Raw genomic sequence first — 19,805 nt, 5'->3', positions numbered from 1 at the left:
CTCCAAGAGAACACTAGAATCCAAGAAAGAAATCACAGGAAAGCAAAACCTGTTTGGAAAACTGTGTGGGCTCACCAGCGCTGCACATATAACTGCACCTGAACCAGGTAGGATGCTCCCTTCTTCAGCCGCATCCGTGACCTTGTGGATACAGAAGGTATATGAGGGAGTGTGGAGTTTTGACTCCCATGGACAAGAATTTTTTTACTTTGTTTTAAAAATCAATATCATTTTCTACAACTTCCCTCTGTTTATCAATGTTACTTCTTTTATGTTAAGCAGAGTATCAATTTTAATCCTTTTAAAAATTTGGCTTAAATGGTTAATTGCTCATATCCTGTTGATCACCAAATTCAATTGATTTTTTTTTTCTTTTGAACAGCCTCCATTCTTCTCTATTCCTGACACCACACTTTGCAGGACTTCAGTGGCTGAGGACTGTAGCAGCAGTTCCCTAGCTGACTGCTTTGTCCCCTTCACCACCCCACATCCTGCCTGCTCCTGCCAAATCAAGTCATTTTTTTTTTTAATTGTTGGGGATTTATTGAGGGTACAAGAAACCAGGTTACAACTGATTGCATTTGTTAGGGAAAGTCCCTCTTACAATTGTGCCTTGCCTCCCAAAGGTGTGGCACACACTGAGACCCCACCCTCAAGTCTTTTTTTAATACTGTTGTTTCATCAAAGATTCTCTTTCTTCTCCTTTCATTCCCTTTTTTGATAAGAATTTAGTGAGCCCCTAAAATGAATGCAACCTCTGTAAAAATTTTTGTCCTATTCAATCTCACACTCCCCTATTCATCCCAAGCAATTTCTCAGTATGTCCTAACCATGATGTCCCATCGGTGGGGTCTGACTCCTTAGTGTCCCTCAGCCACGTCAACACCACGGCCTCTGGCCTTCGTTCATATCTTCCAGTGATACCTCAAGCTATAACAGAGGTCCTTCTTAGTGACAATTGGGTCTTCCATTGATCTTCCACCTCTCTGGACTCGTCAGTCACAGAAAACTGACCTTTAGTCTTTTATCCTTAGCTCCTATTGGTTAATATTCAATCCTAGCTAGCCTGAAGAGTCACCTATTTCACTTCTGAATATTCCTTAGTCTGAGCACAGTTATAATAGATGTCCCTTAAAAAATGACTTTGGACTGATTTTGAGTGTCTAATTTATCTGTAGAGTTTGGGCCCTTTAGGGTGCTTGATGTGATTTTATTAAAAACCTTTACAATATCCCAGGCACTGTTTCTAGATGCTGTGAACAGAGTGGCTATTAAAAGAATACACAAAAAATGGGAATGGCTCTCCATCTGGTCTCACGAAGAACATGAGCATTTCAGAGCCAAGCTTCAGGGAGTAGTTCAAGATTAGAGATTTTATTCGGGTACAAGGACAATAGATTGTTGGGTTGTTTGCTTCGTAAGAAACATAAGTCTGGCTCAGTGCCCGTAGCACAGTGGTTATGGCACTGAGGTTGGTGGGTTCGAATCTGGCCCAGGCCGGCTAAGCAACAATGATAACTGCAACAGAAAAAAATAGCCAGGTATTAGGCGCCTGTAGTTTCAGCTACTCAGGAGGCTGAGACTAGAGAATCGATTAAGCCCAAGAGTTGTGAGCTGTGATGCCACAGAACTCTACCCAGGGTGACATAGTGAGACTCTGTCTCAAAAAAAAAAGAAAAGAAAAGAAACAGAAGCCTGTTGCAACTAACCCGCCTTTGATGAATCACTTGCTTTACGTTGTAGACCCTTCTTGTTCATAATTTCTGCAACCCATTGCTTCTCGTCTTGAGACTTCTGCATACTTTTTTTTTTTTTAGTACATCTTTTCCTTTTTTCTTCTTTTTTTGGTCTTGTGCACAGAAATTCTTTAAAGAGAATGTGATGGATCTGATAGTTACTTTTCCTACTAGTTTGGTCACAGCTCTCCTTCCAGAATCCCCTTACAGATTGAAGAATCCTACATTTGACACCTTTTGGGCCACACATATGCTTCAATTCAGTCATAATCAAGGAAGGGGGATTGCTTAATAGGTTTTCCCATCCAGAGCCTGAGACATGGGAGACACCCCCCTAACATAAGGACCTGTAACCTGAAGATGCCTCAGTTCACGTTAGTACAGTATTTTACTAGAAGTGCATAACATGAATGGAATAAGCTCACTAAACTATTTCTAGAAGCATTGTACATATTTTCATCTTAATGCCAATTGTGACAATGGTCTGATCCTTAATTTTATAGTTCTTATTTGGAAAAAAAAGTTCCAAAATATGTATATAAAGAAAACCTCCAGTATTCTGAGATACGGTTACTTCACTGGTTCCCATTTGACTACACGGTATTTGTCACTGCTCACTGTTAGGAGAAGTAGTTAATATTCTTAAAAGTTTCTTAAATTTATGAAATTATCTGCAGAAAAAAATAAAGCTAGCTTTTAATTTTGAGGTGTTGAACACCCAAGATTGAATTTATCTCACTTTTACCTCCTCTATATAAAATTGTTCATTTGACTAAATTTACTGCAGATATTTTTTTCTAGGCTTAGACATTTTTCTCATAAAAATTGTTATAATCTTGATTGCCCAAGAAAGCAAGCCTTTATAAGGATTTAACCTTGCATGCAATGCTTTGATCACCTCTTTACATTTTTCTGTTCTGTAGCCATGACATTGTAAGAACTAGCTGGGCAGTAAGTACAATTTCAAACACAGGCAAACGTTTCAGTGTGCTTGCTTTGTACTTGGCTAACACAATGTGGGAAAAAAAGTGCGATTCATAAATTATTTTTCAATTTCAATGTTTTTCATTCTCAAATAGATGAACTCTTATTCATTTAAAAATCTTTCTTGGAAGTGTCACGTTGGCTTTGGTTGCAGTCTGCCCTGCACATTTCCTTTATATTATTGCTTCCTTCAACAATCTCTGCTGAAATATTCTTCGTAAATATTCACAAAGTCATTTATGTCACAAGTCGACAACTTGACTCCTCAGTTGCTACACTACTTTTATTCTCCACGTAAGCTCTTTTTGAAGCACAAGATCATGGGATCCCATGGGCTCAGGACTCAGCAAGCTTCCTGTTTCTCTTTGGCATGACTGCAATACATTTGCATTGAGAAATACAGACCTAACTGTTGTGTCGATACTTCCATCCTCAGGCTTGCATCTTTCAGAAGTATTTTGAGATATTGTCAGTGAACTGGAGACACAATACAGTATATTAAAGCATAGGTGACCACAAAATCTACGTCTCCCAACAGCAGGAAAATGGATTGAAGCTGAGAACAATATTCAGAGTGCCTTAACCTGTATACATGAAAACACAGACCCACGACCGTTTTCCCTCTTTGATTAGGTGAACAGTGTCACAGATTCACCAAAACCTTTACAAATGCCTAAAACTTAGCACAGTTCTGTTACTAACACAACACAGATGAAACTCCCTGTCACTATTACTGTTTACATCTGACAAATACTTAGTCCTTGAAACCTGGAAGCGGGGACAAGTCTGTTTTAGGCAGCCTAAAACATAAAAGGACAACAAATCAGGGCTGATTTGTCACCTTCTCAGTATTTTTTTTTAAAGCGTGAGGAAATTAAACTTTTTGAATGACAGTCTAGAGGAGATTTAGAGTGATGGGTTTTGTGATGACAGATAGAGGGGAACACACAGCAACACACACACAGTAACTTCATTTTTTAACGAGTACAGTTGAAGTTACTAGAAAGGTAACAGTTGTTGTTTTCTTTAATTCTCTAAAATCTTTCGGTGGCCAGATTTTCAAAATTTACTCAGATTTCCAAGCATGGTCAAGGGGCATCCTCCCTGGAGATCAGGAGCACCTTTCTTCCACCTCCTTTTTGGAGCCCTTCACATTGTGTGATGTTCTGTGCATGTTTCTATAAGCTTTCACTCCAGCTGCTCAAGATTTCCCACTAATTGGTGGATAACACTTTGTTACATGCCTGCTTCAGAATAAGAAATGGGTCACTGATTTCAAAATGTGCGTATGCAGGCTGTTCCTTAACTGATTTTTACCTTTTTAAATACAAGTGACCTTTTTATGGGCTGAAAATATTCAGACTTCACCACACATCAGCACTCACAGACGTAACAATATATACTAATGAGAAATAATCATTATGTAAATTGTACTCTCGCTGCTTATGACCTTGAATATGAGTTTAAGTTCTCTGAGGTTTTATTTCTCAGTATATGTAATAGGAATTAAAATATTATATCCCACAGAAATTGTTATTGGAAAAAGGTTGAGAAGAGACAAATATAAATATATTGTGATATCATCTTCATTTTTCACTGAACCTCTGAAATGCTGAATTCTGAACGTGGTTTGTCTGGTGCTAACATTAATGATACTAATTTCTTTGAATTGACAGAAGGCTATCTTAAATAAATAAGCTATTGGGCAGTTTCTACAACCAAGAGGCTAAATCTCTTCGGACCTCTCGAGGACTTGCTTCTGCAGTGAAACTATAGGCCTTTGTTCTACTCCAGCAGAAATGCATGATTCATTAAGAATACAGGCAAGGCTTTATGTTATATTTATTTATTTTCCAGCTTGTACAAACTGGATGTAGAAGCATAAACATAGTACATTTCTACCATCTTCAACAAAAATATAACCAATATGTACAATTATTGTATTAAAAATACAAAAGGGATACAGACTCCACCAATGTCTTTCTAAAAGACATACAGGTACAAGTAGTATCAAAAGTATGAGGAAATCACCAGTTAATTGTACATTCTGCACTTGACATCACAGAGTGAACTGAGATTAGCAGTCCTATGTTCTACAATTACTTAATGCTTAGGTAACATTTGTGCAACTTGTGATAGAGCTAGATTCTGTCTTTCTATATGCACATGAGGTCCACAGCCTATATAATAAAACTGGCAAATAATGCATATTACATGTAAAATTACAAATGCATAATTGACAATGTAATATATAAGCGAGTAGACAAATGCCATGATACAGAAGAGAATTATTAAATAAAGCACTGACATTGTTTGATACAGTGAAAAAACACTGCAATTCCACTTTTAAAATTTGAAGCTATTTACGTTTACTACTGATCAATATGATCAGCTGAATTTAATGAAAAAAAAAAAAAAAAAAAAAGTCCAAGACCAGCAGTTCCTCACATTTGAGTACTACTCGGATTGGCAGCCTTCACTTTTCCGGAGTCTGTGCAAAAACAACACAAAAATAGAGTGGAGGGGTCATTTTCAGTCATTACAAGGTTAATAGCAGCTGTGAGCAGATGGTTGCTACACTTAGGCCTTCTCTGTACTCAGTGTCCATAAAGCCACTTGGAGGTTAGTCTTTGGTGACTAACCCACCTTGCAAAGGCTGGCGTGTCTAACCAGCTTTTGATCTTTTATCATGTTTAAAGGCTTGTTTATTCCCTAATGCCAATTCAATAAGGGAGGCTGTCTTGAAAGAGCAGTAAAAACAGCTGGCATTAGCTCTCACACCCCAAGCTGCTTTCATTGCCATGTTGTCCAGTTATAAATGTTTCTTTAAAAAAAGAAAAAAGAAAAAGAAAACCAAAACCTAAAATGCTAAATTAATAAAAATCAAAGAAACATAACTTAAAAACGGGGGTTGCCATCCATCTGGATGGAGCAGGACACGCCCTTCAATGACACTGTCCTGCCTCCATAAGGCTCAGACAGGACACAAGAGTCCTATTTCCCTCCCCTGGCCATGTGCAAACAGATTTACAGAGGAACCTCACCCACTGGGGAAGGAGCAGATGAGGTGACTTGGTATTTAAGTAATTGGCTAACATACAGTTCCAGGATAGGGCACTTCATGGGTGAGGCCACAAGGACGTGGGCAGACGGGGTCACAAGCCCTGCCTTCCCCTCTTCTTGGTACAGCCACACCCTGTCCGGCATATTTGGTTTTTTAGAAACCAGGCTGGCAACCCTAATTAAGGTTCAAAATAATACTGTAATCATTAAATGGATAAAACATTTACTCTCAGAACACAATCTTTAAATTCGTTTTTTTTTTTTTTTTTAAAAAAAGGAGGACATTGTAAACAAGTGGACAAGCACTGTAGTCAAAGGATTTCATTGTTTTCTTTGTCTTTCTCGGTGGGTTAAAGGCCCCAAGTAGTTCAATGGCTAGCTTTTCTCATTATCCCAATGAGACCAAGTGCTAGGACTGGATTGAAATCTAAAAGGAAGATTTTAAAAAATCCTTCCAGGCATTGAGAAGTGCAGCCAGAGTGAATCATCTCGTCGTGATGATCTTGGAATCTGGAATGATACTGTGTGATGTGGCAGGCAGCAACAGCGGGAGCTGGGAGGTTGCTGCGCTGTGCATTTCAAGCAACAAAGTCTGAAAAGTGCCAGGGCAATTTCTTCACAGTATTTCACATGCAAAGGGGAAGGGAAGACGGGGAGAAGAAGCCCCATGCTGCTTTTAAGGCAGGGAAGGAGGCAAACTGGTCCACCATCCTCAGAATGTGAGTTCCAAGGCTCCAATGCTTGGGACGTCTTCTTGTGCTCTCCTTGTACGTGGCTTGCCTGTGCCTCAAACAGCAGACACTTGTTCATCTTCTGCAAATACAGCATGGAAGAGGAATGTAAAAAAAAAAAAGATCAATAAGCAAGCAAATAACTTCTTGTGCTACAGAGAATGCATTCACTGATGTGCTAAATAAAAATATTACAGCTGTTCTTTCTAAGTATAGCTCCTTTAAAATCTTTGTCTTTTTTTCTAGGCAATGATACCACCATCAAAATGTTAAAAGTATATATAATGCATATATTTAAATATGTATAATATCAAAATCTATACATTATGTATTTTTTGGTCAGGAAGTTATTAATGGTAAATTCATTGCTAAAAGTTATAAAATAGCATGTGCCTTTCCTGGGCATCACAGGATGTTTTTTACGGCACCCCCACCCCAGGTGTGACAACCCCAGACATCTCCAGATGTTGTTAAGGGTCCCCTGAAGGACAAAATCACCCCTGATTGCTAACCACGGACCCAGAATTATGAAAATCAGGTTCTTGTACAAATTAAGCCTGTGATTTTTAACTCTGACAGTTGATGTTAGTTAAGTCAAGGCTAGGTTGGTATAGACATTGTCTCTGGGAGGCAGTTAAATTCTTTTGGGTATGTTTAGTCACTGTGGACAAAGTGGACTCTGTCTCAATAAAAAAATAAAAGTAAAAAAAATAATAATAATAGGGGGACATGCTCTCCCTGGCTCATGCTCAATGCAGCAGGGCCACATTGATTTGTAGACACAAGACAAAAAGGTCATAGAGAGTCTTTATCAGACTTAAATTTCCAAATGTGTCACAATTTATTGAATACCCTGACATTTTAGTAGCTACCAGATGAAAAGGCATTATGAGATTATACATAAGCCGATTGTGCTTATATTATTAATCCAACCATGTTAAATAAAATTTATTATTGTGTTACCCTTGGTTTGTCTTCATATATTTCAGAATCTAGTCTCAATAGGAAAACCTACGTGCTTTTTATGAGTGAATAGTATAGTTTGTGAATTTAGCTCAATAAAGCTGGCATTTAAAAATAGCATGTGCTGGGTGGCACCTGTGGCTCAAGGAGTAGGGTGCCGGCCCCATATACTAGAGGTGGTGGGTTCAAACCCGGCCCTGGCCAAAATTTGCAAAAAATAAATACATAAATAAATAAAAATAAAATTATCTGGGGCAGCACCTGTGGCTCAAAGGAGTGGGGTGCTGGCCCCATATGCCGGAGGTGGCAGGTTCAAACCCAGTCCCGGCCAAAACTGCAAAAAAAAATAGCATGTGCCTTTTAAAAAACATATACATTAAAAAGTCTAGAAGAATACAATAAAATGTTAACAGTGGCTATCTGCAAGTGATAGCATTATACGTAATTTTCATTTATAATGTTTGCTTTTTTCTACAGTAACTGTGTAATAAAACATATCAAACTAAAAACTAAAAGAAGAAGGGGGGGGCACCCATAGTTCAGTGGTTAGGGTGCCGGCCACATACACTGGGGCTGGTGGGTTCGAACCCAGCCCAAGCCTGCTAAACAAACAAAAAAATAGCCAGGTGTTGCGCAGGCGCCTGTAGTCCCAGCTACTAGGGAGGCTGAGGCAAGAAAATTGCTTGAGCCCAAGGGTTGGAGGTTGCTGTGAGCTGTGAAGCTATTGCACTCTACAGAGGGTGACAAAGTGAGACTCTGTCTCAATTAAAAAAAAAAAAGAAGAAGAGGAAGAATAGGGGGATATGCTCTCCCTGGCTCATGCTCAATGCAGCATGGCCACATTGATTTGTAGAAACAAGACAAAAAGGTCATAGAGAAAGTATGCTTCTTTCAGACTTAAATTTCCAAATGTGTCACAATTTATTGAATACAAATATGATTCCATAAGCAACTTTAACCATCCATGTCTGACAGCTCAAGATGTTTCAAAAAATTCTTACAAAGAGCACATATTTGTAAGATTTTTATTCTTTTCCTTAAAATAGGGCCATAGAAGTACTTAAAAAATAATCTAGCGAGGTACACACTTTTTTTCTTTCACCCTGGATAGAGTGCCCTGGCCTTATACTAGCTCACAGCAACCTCAAATTCTTGGGCTCAAATATACTCTTGCCTCAGCCTCCTGAGTTGCTGGGACTCCAGATGCCAGCCATAATGCCTGGCTAGTTTTTCTACCTTTTTTTTTTTTTAAGACAGAGTTTCATTATGTGGCCCTCGGTAGAGTGCTGTGGACAGCTCACAGCAACCTCCAACTCTTGGGCTTAAATGATTCTCTTGCCTCAGCCTCCCAAGTAGCTGGGACAACAGGCACCCGCCACAATACCCAGCTATTTCTTTGGTTGTAGTTGTCATTGTTGTTTGGCAGGCCTAGGCCAGGTTCAAACCTGCCAGCTCTGGTGTATGTGGCTGGAGCCCTAGCTGCTGAGCTACAGGCGCCACGCCATGTTTCTCTACTTTTAGTAGAGATGGGATCCTGCTCTTTCTCAGGTTGGTCTTGAACTCCTGAGCTCTTGGAGTGCTAGGATTACAGGTTTGACCCACAGCGCCCAGCAAGGCACACAATTTTTAAAAAGCGATTTCCTCTGCAAGCTTTGGCATTTCTTAAACCACTGAGGGAAACACACATGCGTGTGCACACAGGAAAAGCTGTAACCCTAAGTGTGGAACTCTGGATATAAAACGTTCTCGGTGTAGGGCATGGAGATGACAGCATTAAGAAAACAAGAACTTTCTTGGAAAGCGGAGGGGCAGAAGTGAGCACCTCTACCTCCAAGGGCTACAGAACATGGATGCGTGTATGTACCGTCCTCCTCGGCGGAGAAGCCCGGAGACGGGTAGGGGCCGAGGCGCGGGTCCGACTCGCTGGGCCGGTGCCACTGAGGTTTGCTCGCAGGCCTGCTGCTCGGCGGGTGCCCGGGCAGCTGCGGTGCGGGCGCAGGCCCCGCGGGGTCCGAGGGCCGGGCCATCATCCGAGACCTCTGCAGCGCCACGTTGTAGTCCGGGGGCTTCCTGGCCGGGTGGGAAGGCCCCTCTGGGAAGTCCGCGATGGGGATCCCCACGTAGCCCGGCGGGGTGGGCGGGGGCTCGCGGTACCTGCCCTCCTTCCGCGCTACGACAGAGACAACAGACCAGCGTTAACCACGGGGCAGGCTACTTCACGCCACCAATGCTTATTGAAAATGTGAAATTAATTATTAAGACAGCGAATGCAGCGAAGTAGAAAAGGTGATTTTGTGTGATACGGGATAGAGGTGTTGTGGTGGCAAGACAGGGTATGGATATTAACCACGCCATTTAAATACTCAACAGTGGCTAACTTTGAACGGGGAAGCAATCCAAGTATTCCTATTCTGTTTGTTTGTTTGTTTAATTTTTCTGAGACAGGGCGTCACCCTGTTGGTAAGCTGGAGAGCTGGAGTGCAGCTCCACGCATGGCTTCCAGCAGCCTCGAACTCGGGCAGTGCCTGGAACATGTCAGTGCTTGGTCAGAGTGCCCTTTCCCTCTCCTTGACCCCAAGGCGAACCAGGCCTTCCATCTTTGCTGGCCGTTTACTTTTCTCAGGCAGAGAATCAATTCCATGTTATTTTCTGGTCTCTGGACTTTATTTTGGAAAATAGTGAATTAACATAAATTTGGAAATGTAGCACAAAAGATGCCAATTAAAAGCTCTAAAACTATAAGGTACTTATTTTTCTTAAAATCCTTTTATTGATGCACTTGACCTGGAACATGAAATCTGCTAAGGCAAGAAAACTATAACCTTAAATTCTTCAACTTTCTACACTCAGTTGTTAGAAACTAAAAATCATTCTTCCTTTCTTTTTTTTTTTTTTTTTTTTGTTGCAGTTTGTCTGCAGCTGGGTTTGAACCTGCCACCCTCGGGTATATGGGGCCAGTGCCCTACTCACTGAACTATAGGCATCGCCCATTCTTCCTTTCTTTTTAACAAAAATTCTAAGTGCTAGTTTGTTATAAGAAAGCACTTGAAAGAGTTCATCCTAAGAACATGCACCATCTTCTTTTTATTCATCTTAAAAAGGTGTTAAATTTGACATTTACCTATAACTATTTATATGGCAAAATAACTACAATTTCCCTACTAATAAAAATAATATCTATAATAAATATACTTTAAAATTTCTCACTCTCTGACCTATAATCTATTCCTTACTCTAACTATATCAATGTTAAATATGCTATAGAAAATACATCCTATAGTCTAGCAAAGGGGGGAGGGGAAAGGAGGGATAAGGGAGAGGAAGGAAGAGTGAGGAGAGGAGGGGAGGGGTAAGGGACCAGGAGGAAGGAGGATGATTGGTGGGATCTCATCTAATGTGCCAACTGTGAGGGTGTTCAGCACACCCCCTGGGTGAAGGGTTCAACTACAACTTGAACTTTACCCTAGAAATAAAAACAATGTAACCTAAACATTTCTATCCTCATATCAACTGAATTAAAAAAAAAAAAAAAAAAAAAAGAATTTTAGGACCTTCACTTTATTGAAGGCTCCTTTGGAGATAAAAAAAAAGAAAAGAAGAAAGAAAATATATCCCAATAGGACTGAGGTAATGTGAGAACCTTTACTATAGAAACAGTAGCAGAAATCGCATCTTCCACATACTTACGCACTTCCTACCCGGGCCCTGTGTTAAGCATTTTGCCTAGATTTCCTTTAATACACTCACCCCAGTAAGTCAGAAATAATAATAACCCTAATAATAGAGATTATTTAGCTCATTTTATGGAAGAGAAACAGGCATAGTTTAGTGTACTTGGCCAAATGTCACAAAGCTAGCAAAGTGGCAAAGCAGGAATTCAAAACCCTATCAGCCTGCCAACCTCAGCTGTGCTCTCTCTCACTACACTGTCGCTGCTGCTCCCTCATTCTGTGGTGTGCAGAAGCAATTTGTTTATTGCAGAAACAATTTCCCTGCATAATAAAACTCAAAGAAAGATTTTTGAACATGCAAAGTATAAAGTTCCAAATGCAATCAGGAGAACAAAATAGAATAAAACAATTAAAGCAATTTCAGTTAAAGAAAAATTCCTCATCTATGAACAATGGGCATCCATCCTGATTATTTTCAGGTTAAAAGAAAAACAGACTAGACCAGATAATGAACACAATGACAACCTACTGACCAAACAGCTAGGCTTTATTCAATGTCTCGCTATGTAGATATGTGTCTGTATGTACCTGCCCGTAAAACTAAGGCTCTTAACCACTATTCACTTCAAAATCCTGAACACACTGCTAATTTGGAAGCCCTATAGAGCAATGGGCAACATGAGGAAAAGAACCACAAACACACAATTTTACTTTTGAAATAAGTTACATTAAAGCCACTATCCAGGTGGGACAAAGGCCTTCAATTTCTAAAACTTACCAATGAGCCCCTTTGCAGTACTCGAAGCCACAGCTATGTGGGCTGGCACAGGGACAGGTTTGGTTTCCTCTGTGGTCACAGACGTTATGCTGCTGCTTTCAGCTTCAATGGAAACGTCCTTCCCACCCCTCCGCTTTATTGTGCCTGTGTCACCTTCTGAGTCTTCTCCCCAGTAACCCGTGGAAGATGCCCAGCTTGCCCGGGACTGGGCTTGTTCAAGACTCTCTCTACTTTGATTTTGCCTGTTATGCTTTGTGCTATGATCAGAAAACATGATTTGGTCCATATGGCCGCTTGAGGCCCAAAACCCTGTAGGGCCCCCTGAATAATCAAAGTGAGTGTGCCCAAATGGAAGCGTCTCCCAGCTTCTCTGGTGCTGGATCGTCTGTATATTGTCGTGGGAGCCACTTGAGCATGATGTCCAGCTCCCACGGCCACTGTCAGCAGCGTCTAGTGAGGCGCGGTCCCCCTGATCTTGGGAAAGCTCCTCTGTGCTTGGAGAAGAAATCACTGTGGCCGTAGCGTATAAGCCTCGACTCTCCGACATTGGTGCATAGGACCTGTATGATCAAAAGAAACAAAAAGAGGTGGGGGAAGGCAAGACTATTAAAGGAATTCACCAAAATATCCTATTTTTTCCCCTAACAAGATAGCTTTCTTTTATTCCACAAAGAGGATGAAAGCATCACTGAACTGCCTTAGAGTGGTGAGTTCTGCCATGTCCAGTTTTCATGCTTTGTCATTCCTACCTAATGAAGCATGGGGAAAAGAGTGACAACTCACCATGCTAAAAAAATTTTTTTCCTTAATCATCAGAGAAATCAAAACAAATCAAAACTACTCTGAGATATCACCTAACCCCAGTAAGAGTAGCCCACATAACAAAATCCCAAATCCAGAAATGCTGGTGTGGATGTGGAGAAAAGGGCACACTTCTACATTGCTGGTGGGAATGCACACTAATACGTTCCTTCTAGAAGGACGTTTGGAGAACACTTAGAGATCTAAAAATAGACCTGCCATTCGATCCTATAATTCCTTTACTAGGTTTATACCCAGAAGACCAAAAGTCACAATATAACAAAGACATCTGTACCAGAATGTTTATTGCAGCCCAGTTCATAATTGCTAAGTCATGGAAGAAGCCCAAGTGCCCATCGACCCACGAATGGACTAGCAAATTGTGGTACATGTATACCATGGAATATTATGCAGCCTTAAAGAAAGATGGAGACTTTACCTCTTTCATGTTTATATAGATGGAGCTGGAACATACTTTTCTTAGCAAAGTATCTCAGGAATGGAAGAAAAAGTATCCAATGTACTCAGCCCTACTATGAAGCTAAATTATAGCTTTCACATGAAGACTATAACCCAACTATAGCACAAGACTATGGGGAAAGGACCAAAGAAGGGGAAGGGAGGGGGGAGGTTTTGATGGAGGGAGGGTAATGGGTGGGGCCACATCTATGGTGCATCTTAGAATGGGTACAGGTGATTGCACTAATGTACACAGCTATGATTTAACAATAAAAAAAAGAAAAGAAAAAAAAATCATTTTATCATATGCACTAGATTGTTTATCCCAGGTCAATTTACCATTGCCAAAACATGGAAACAACCTGAATGCCCATCAACCTGTGAATGGATTAACAAGCTGTCCTATATGTATACTAAGTAATACTACTGAGTCCTTAAAGATGGGGACTGGCTCGGCGCCAGTGGCTCAAGAGGCTAAGGCGTCAGCCACATACACCTGAGCTGGCAGGCTTGAATCCAACCTGGGCCCGCCAAACAACAATGACGGCTGCAACCAAAAAACAGCCGGGCGTTGTGGCGGGTGCCTGAAGTCCCAGCTACTTGGGAGACAGAGGCAGGAGAATCGCTTGAGCCCAGGAATTGGAGGTTGCTGTGAGCTGTGATGCCACAGCACTCTACCCAGGGCAACAGCTTGAGGCTCTGTCTCAGGAAAAAAAAAAAAAAAAAAGATGAGGACTTTACATCTTTTGTATTAATGTGGATAGAGTTGAAACTCATTCCTCTTGGCAAAGTATCACAAGAATGGAAAAGCAAGAATCCAATGTACTCAATACTAACATGAAGCCAGTAGACAATCTACTGTACACCCATATAGCAGAAAAACTCAAATCAATTCAAGGTAGGGGGAAGGGAGCGAGGGGGCAGGGAGAGGGGAGGAAGAAGGGGCATGGGGGTACTTCTACTTAATGGGTACAAGGTTACAGTGTATGGCACACCTCTTGGGGCAGGACACAATTATAAGAGGGACTCTACCTAAAAAAATGCAAACATTGTTGTAACTCAATTCTTTATACTCTCAAATTAACCTGAAACAATTACAAAAAAAAAGAAAGAGTGAAAAAATTAAAAAAAAAATTTTCCCTTTGTATCGTTAAGGATGGCCCCTATAATTTGATTATTTCAGGAAGGCAGCTCATACAAGGGAACTGTATATAGCCTAAAGCCACCTGCTGCATTCAGCACAGAACAATTATATTGAGATAAAGAATAAACCTAACTTAAAAAGCAGCCTGTGTGCCAAAACTATCACAGCACTTAATCTAGAAATTGTGAACATCAGAACAGGGATGGGAGAAAATTTCTTAGGCCTTAGGTAAAATAAAAAAATTATATGTGTGTGTGTGTATATATATGTATATCTGTATCGGTATGTATCTGTGACCCATCATGAACAGAGGGATGGAAGGAAAGCAGAACACGGAGAGAAGCCGCCTACCCTAAGCTGTACTGATCAGGCTCCATCACCGTCCGCCTCTCCATCCTGCCCACACCCAGGTTTGTCTCCACGATGCTGACAGAATGCCGCTGGCGCCGCTCATCGTGCAGTGAGACTGGCACTGAGTCAAAAGAAGAATTGCTGACAATACTGGATCGTGAAGAAATTTCACTGTGACCCGAATCTGAAAAATTATCCACAGTCCCACTGGGAGCCAAAGTATAACCTGCATGAGAAATACAACCATGGCCATTAGACACTCTAGGCTCATAGCACAAAATGGAAGCCTACCAAATAGAAGCAAAAACAAAATGCAGGCACAGACATCGCCACTCAAGTGGGTGACTTGTAGAGACCAGATGACTTAAATCATAGTACTACTTAACTTTTCTTAGCTTCCCTTGTTATAAATTGCACTATTATTAGTTTATATAAAAGAAACTACAAAGAGAAATTGATCAGATTTAAAACTATGTTTTTCCCCAAACTGCAAACAAAGCCAGTGATCTTGTTTTCAACTGAGTTTTCAATTTTTTTTTTTTTTTTTTTTGAGACAGAGCCTCAAGCTGTCACCCTGGGTAGAGTGCTGTGGCATCACAGCTCACAGCAACCTCCAACTCCTGGGCTCAAGCGATTCTCCTGCCTCTGCCTCCCAAGTAGCTGGGACCATAGGCACCCACCACAGCGCCCGGCTATTTTTTGGTTCCAGCCGTCATTGTTGTTTGCTGGGCCTGGGTTGGATTCGAACCCGCCAGCTCAGGTGTATGTGGCTGGTGCCTTAGCCACTTGAGCCACAGGCACCAAGCCGAGTTTCCAATTTTTAGAGCTTTAAATATGGCATAGAATAACTGAGCTGGAAATATCTGTACTACTTATAATTTTAAGTGAACATATAAACAAACAAAAAGAAGAGATGAAGAAGATGTCTTTGGATTTTTGCCATTTGGTTTTCCAATATTAAATTAATATTAGTTGAATCACATAAAAGCTAATTGTTTTGAAGGATATAATGTGCACCTTGCCCCAGATCATTACTTTAAAATGTCTAAACAGATGTCTACTTCTTGACCTAAAAGGACTCTTAATTCTCCTTTGTTACAAAAAATAACTTTGAAAGTTATAATGAAGAGTCTTGTCTTAATATTTTTAATGATGAAAATCTGAATCTTTTTTCTCAGTACATTTTTCCCTGTGTACATTACTAAGGATCTCATGTTAAACATCAATTTTATGTGATTATATGCTATGCAAATTTTTTCAATGCCACTTACCTAAAAAAAAAAAAATTAAATCTAGAACATCCGAATGTTTCTAATTTAAGTATGTTCTCATCCTTTCAGTAAATTGGTAATTCCTGATTTACTTTTTAAAGGCTGCACAGGTCTTGATAAGATTTAATGTGCTCACTTATGAAATGCCTTTTTATAAACCACATTGCAAGTTCTGACAGGCAAGATTTAAAGCCTTCCCTAAATGGTCCGCTTTAAAAAAAAAAAAAAATTCTCCAGAAAAATAATCACTCAGAGGGAACCCTTAACACTTGGAGGAATTCTCTCATTTTCTGTAACTAATGAGATGATTCCTCTCTTTCCCACCCCGTTTTTGGTTCTATAAACCCCACCTATCCCATAGGTCCGTGGTGCATTGTTATTCTTGTTACTGTTCTCACTTCCAAGAGAAGAGGAGGAACTGGTTAAGTCCAACTGCCCGGAGCCAAAAGATCTCAGCTGATTGCCACTGCCACCTGACAACAGGATGAGAAAAGAATTTAGATACATCCATATAACAAGGATGGCAGAGACTGATCCCCACACAAAATGCACAGATGTCTGAAATGTCTACAAAGTAAAGCAGTATTGTTTGTCAGTTAAACTTAACAATTTATTAACCCTTTTGGCCTTCCTCTAGGGAAAATTAAGTCTTTGCCATTTATTCCTGGCTCATACCCACTCAGTGAAGGGGAAGGAGTAGGAAGTAACCTGGACAGTTACGCAGTGGAAACTGTCTGTGCTTTTAATATGAGAAAGTATCAACATAAGGAGGAGACTTGGATTGTCTCAAATGCAGTCTTTTTGGAAATAAAGCAAGGTAGCAACAAAAAAGGTAATCAAGACCCGTGTTAATACAATGAAAAAATAAATCAGGAAGATATCAGTGTTCATGTTTTTAAGGCTTTTTTTTTTTTTGGAGACAGAATGACATTATGTCACCCTGGGTAGAGTGCTGCGGTGTCACAGCTCATAGCAACCTCAAACTCTTGGGTCGAAGCGATTCTCTAGCTTTGGCCTCTTAAGTAGCTGAGACTACAGGCGTCCACCATAATGCCCGGCTATTTTTCGGTTGTAGTTGTCATTGTCATTTGGCAGGCCCAGGCTTGAACCTGCCAGCTCCGGTGTATGTGGACGGCGCCCTAACTACTGAGGTACAGGTGCTGAGCCTACAGCCCTCTTTTCTGTTATGTAATCAAATTTAGTTGGGACAAATTTTAATGTAAAAAGAAATATTTCTTTTTTTTTTTTTTGCAGTTTTTGGCTGGGGTCGGGTTTGAACCCACCACCTCCTGTATATGGGGCCAGCACCTTACTTCTTTGAGCCACAGGTACCACCCATAAAAAGAATTCTTTTCATACTTAAACAAAATTAAATGTATTTTTAAAGAGTTTTATGTAGTTACATATTTAATACATTTACTGTTATGTATAACATTAAACAATACCAGAATTCTTCCAAATTTATAAACTGAGGGAAAAGAAGCCATTGGACAGTATATAAGAGATCACCATCTTACATGACTATAACTAAAAACTCTGCAATGCATAACTCTGCAATTTATGATACCTGGAGTATGTACGTTTCAAGAAAGGAAAACAGTCAGTGACTGAGCTCTACCTTTCCTTGGAGAACTCTGTGGGGAAGTAGGAGGGGAAGAAAGCTGTGACGATGCATTTGATATCGTGTCTTCAGCTTGTTTCCTGTGGCGTTCCAAACTTCCTTCTTCAGATAAAGAAAGAATTTTCTTTAAAGCTTGCGGAGAGTTTATGCCTTTAAAAGAAATAAAAGAAAAAAGAAATAAAAGAACCTAAATACAGTGGAACTCCATAGCTGACCACCTCCCTACATTTCCCACTGCCTTAAGTTACCCTGATTTTCATGGACTGGGCAAGCGCCACGTGCACCTCTCTCGGCACAGCAGGCCTAGTTCCTGATGCTGCCACCTCTGAATGTTCATCGGTGTGTTACCTTCTCTTGGGTCAACTTACAGAGGTTCTATGAATGTATTTTTAAGACCGAAAAGAAACATTAATGACCAAAAAACGTTTTTGTGTTAGGATTTGATATCACTACATTGAATTTCAAACTATTTATAATCTAAATGTTCTTCGTCTTCTTCATGGTCCAAATGGTGAACTTAACGGAAGGCATGAGATTCCTATAGTTTGGTTTTAGTCTTGGATATGCCAGTGTTTGAGAAACAGATTGCTTTTGATATTTTACGTTAGATTTAAAACCTTAAAGTCACCATCCTTATTCAACAATATGTTAGGTAATAAGAAAAATAATAGATGATTTGGAAACACTTGAATTTAGAAACAAAGTGACACAGCTAAGAATACCAAGTTTGCATTGGAAACATATTTTAATAGGGTTGGTTATGTTAGTTCAGGGAAGTAACAGGAGAAAAGTAAACAGGAACTAGAAAAAGAGAGTGAAAGAGCTCGAAGGGCGGTTATGCAGTTCACACTTGAGAAGAGAAGGCAGAAGGGACACATGAAAGTTGTGTGTTACAGAAACCACGGGAGAAGGCTTCAGAAGAAGGAGGTGAACCAGTGCCAAGCGCAGGATCCAGAAGGACGAAGGCAGAAAAAAAATAATTACACAGCCAATGCAGTTGGTTTCCTCCTCCTCAACAAATTATTTTTTAGAAATGAAGGAATCACATTAAAATATTTTACAAAGCTTCTCATATTATTATGAGACTCTCGATTTTATTTTGAACAACAAAGAGATATTTGGGAGGGCACTACAGCTTGAGATTACCTCTTATCAATTCTAGTTTTAAATGGTCATAGACTTAACAGAATCCATTAAAAAGAAGTCAATAAAATTCAACAAAGATTTAATTCTTCATTTTGTCTCGTATTAGTATAATCTTTTTAAAAAATTGCTTCTAGAGCAATACTTTGATTACAAGTAGAAATACTAATATACACAAAATATGTAAAAATACCAACTACATTAAGCTATGTGAATGAATAGTTTTGATTTGGAAAAAATTTCCAAGGCCAGCGTCATATACAAATTCAAAAAAGTGCTCTCTTTCAAAAAATGGAGATAGCAGCAAAGACATTGTGCTTTAGAAAGCTGTGCTAGATACTTTAAAAGTGGTGCTAGTGATGACAAAGACACCAGTGTAAAAGATGCAGAAAGTATTTAGAATACAGTCATTTCATGAATTGGAGTGAAGGCAAAAACCCTCAGCATTTCTAAATTAATTTTATATGATGTGACTTTAAATATTTACGATAAACTAAATAAATATCGTAAGGCAACATACGGTAGTTCATCCACATTTCTAAAGTTCATAAATTCAAATGGACCTAAAAACATTTTGAGAGCTATTCTCTGGGCGGGGGGGAGAGGGGGGCCATAGCTTTATGCTCAGGCCCATCTACAAATACAGCTAATAGGCTACTATTAGCCAAAATGAAGGCTGATAACCTTCCATAGATGAAGGGCAGCATAAAATGTGGAGACAAAGGTCAGATTTCAGGGGATTTCGGAATGCACTCATGTTAAACACATAGTAGATAAACACGTTGTTCAATTTGTTTGTGATAGGGGAACTCTGTGAAAGAGAAAACACGTCAAGTAAAGGCATTCACTTTTCCAAACTCGACAAACCTGACGCTTGCTGACAGGGAAGAATAAGGCAGGGAGGTAAAGGGGGTTTACTAAGGGACTCTTGCCCACCTCAGAAAGAAGGCCTGCGATAGCTCGGGAGCGTACCTACCAACTCCAATTTTATCTTTGTTATCTGTTTAAGAATTTATTCTTATTAGCATTGTTTCCTTTCACACATACATAGAAAAAAGTAATATATTTTATGAAAAATTATTTTGTTGT

General features: G+C 39.9%; 1 protein-coding gene across 15 annotated transcripts in view; it reads right to left on the bottom strand.

Annotated features, from left to right (window-relative positions):
* Window positions 1-4,550: 4,550 nt before the first annotated feature.
* The window catches only part of RAPGEF2 (Rap guanine nucleotide exchange factor 2), a 299,942-nt gene continuing 284,687 nt past the window's right edge, over window positions 4,551-19,805 (bottom strand). For 8 of the 15 annotated variants that reach the window (XM_053583632.1, XM_053583650.1, XM_053583641.1 and 5 more), the window contains 6 exons: window positions 17,571-17,723; window positions 16,303-16,425; window positions 14,682-14,907; window positions 11,927-12,486; window positions 9,342-9,647; window positions 4,551-6,596 (listed from right to left, as the gene is read on the bottom strand). In XM_053583632.1, the coding sequence (XP_053439607.1) occupies window positions 6,571-6,596; window positions 9,342-9,647; window positions 11,927-12,486; window positions 14,682-14,907; window positions 16,303-16,425; window positions 17,571-17,723 (1,394 nt within the window). In that variant the 3' untranslated portion in view covers window positions 4,551-6,570. The remainder of the gene's footprint in view (window positions 6,597-9,341; window positions 9,648-11,926; window positions 12,487-14,681; window positions 14,908-16,302; window positions 16,426-17,570; window positions 17,724-19,805) is intronic. The other 7 variants (XM_053583668.1, XM_053583678.1, XM_053583718.1 and 4 more) reach the window with 2 other exon arrangements.

Source organism: Nycticebus coucang, chromosome 1 (genome assembly GCF_027406575.1).
Source record: "Nycticebus coucang isolate mNycCou1 chromosome 1, mNycCou1.pri, whole genome shotgun sequence".
Classification (NCBI taxonomy): domain Eukaryota; kingdom Metazoa; phylum Chordata; class Mammalia; order Primates; family Lorisidae; genus Nycticebus; species Nycticebus coucang.
The sequence above is the reverse complement of the archived record's forward strand: the minus strand, read 5'-3'. Positions and strand labels throughout refer to the sequence as shown.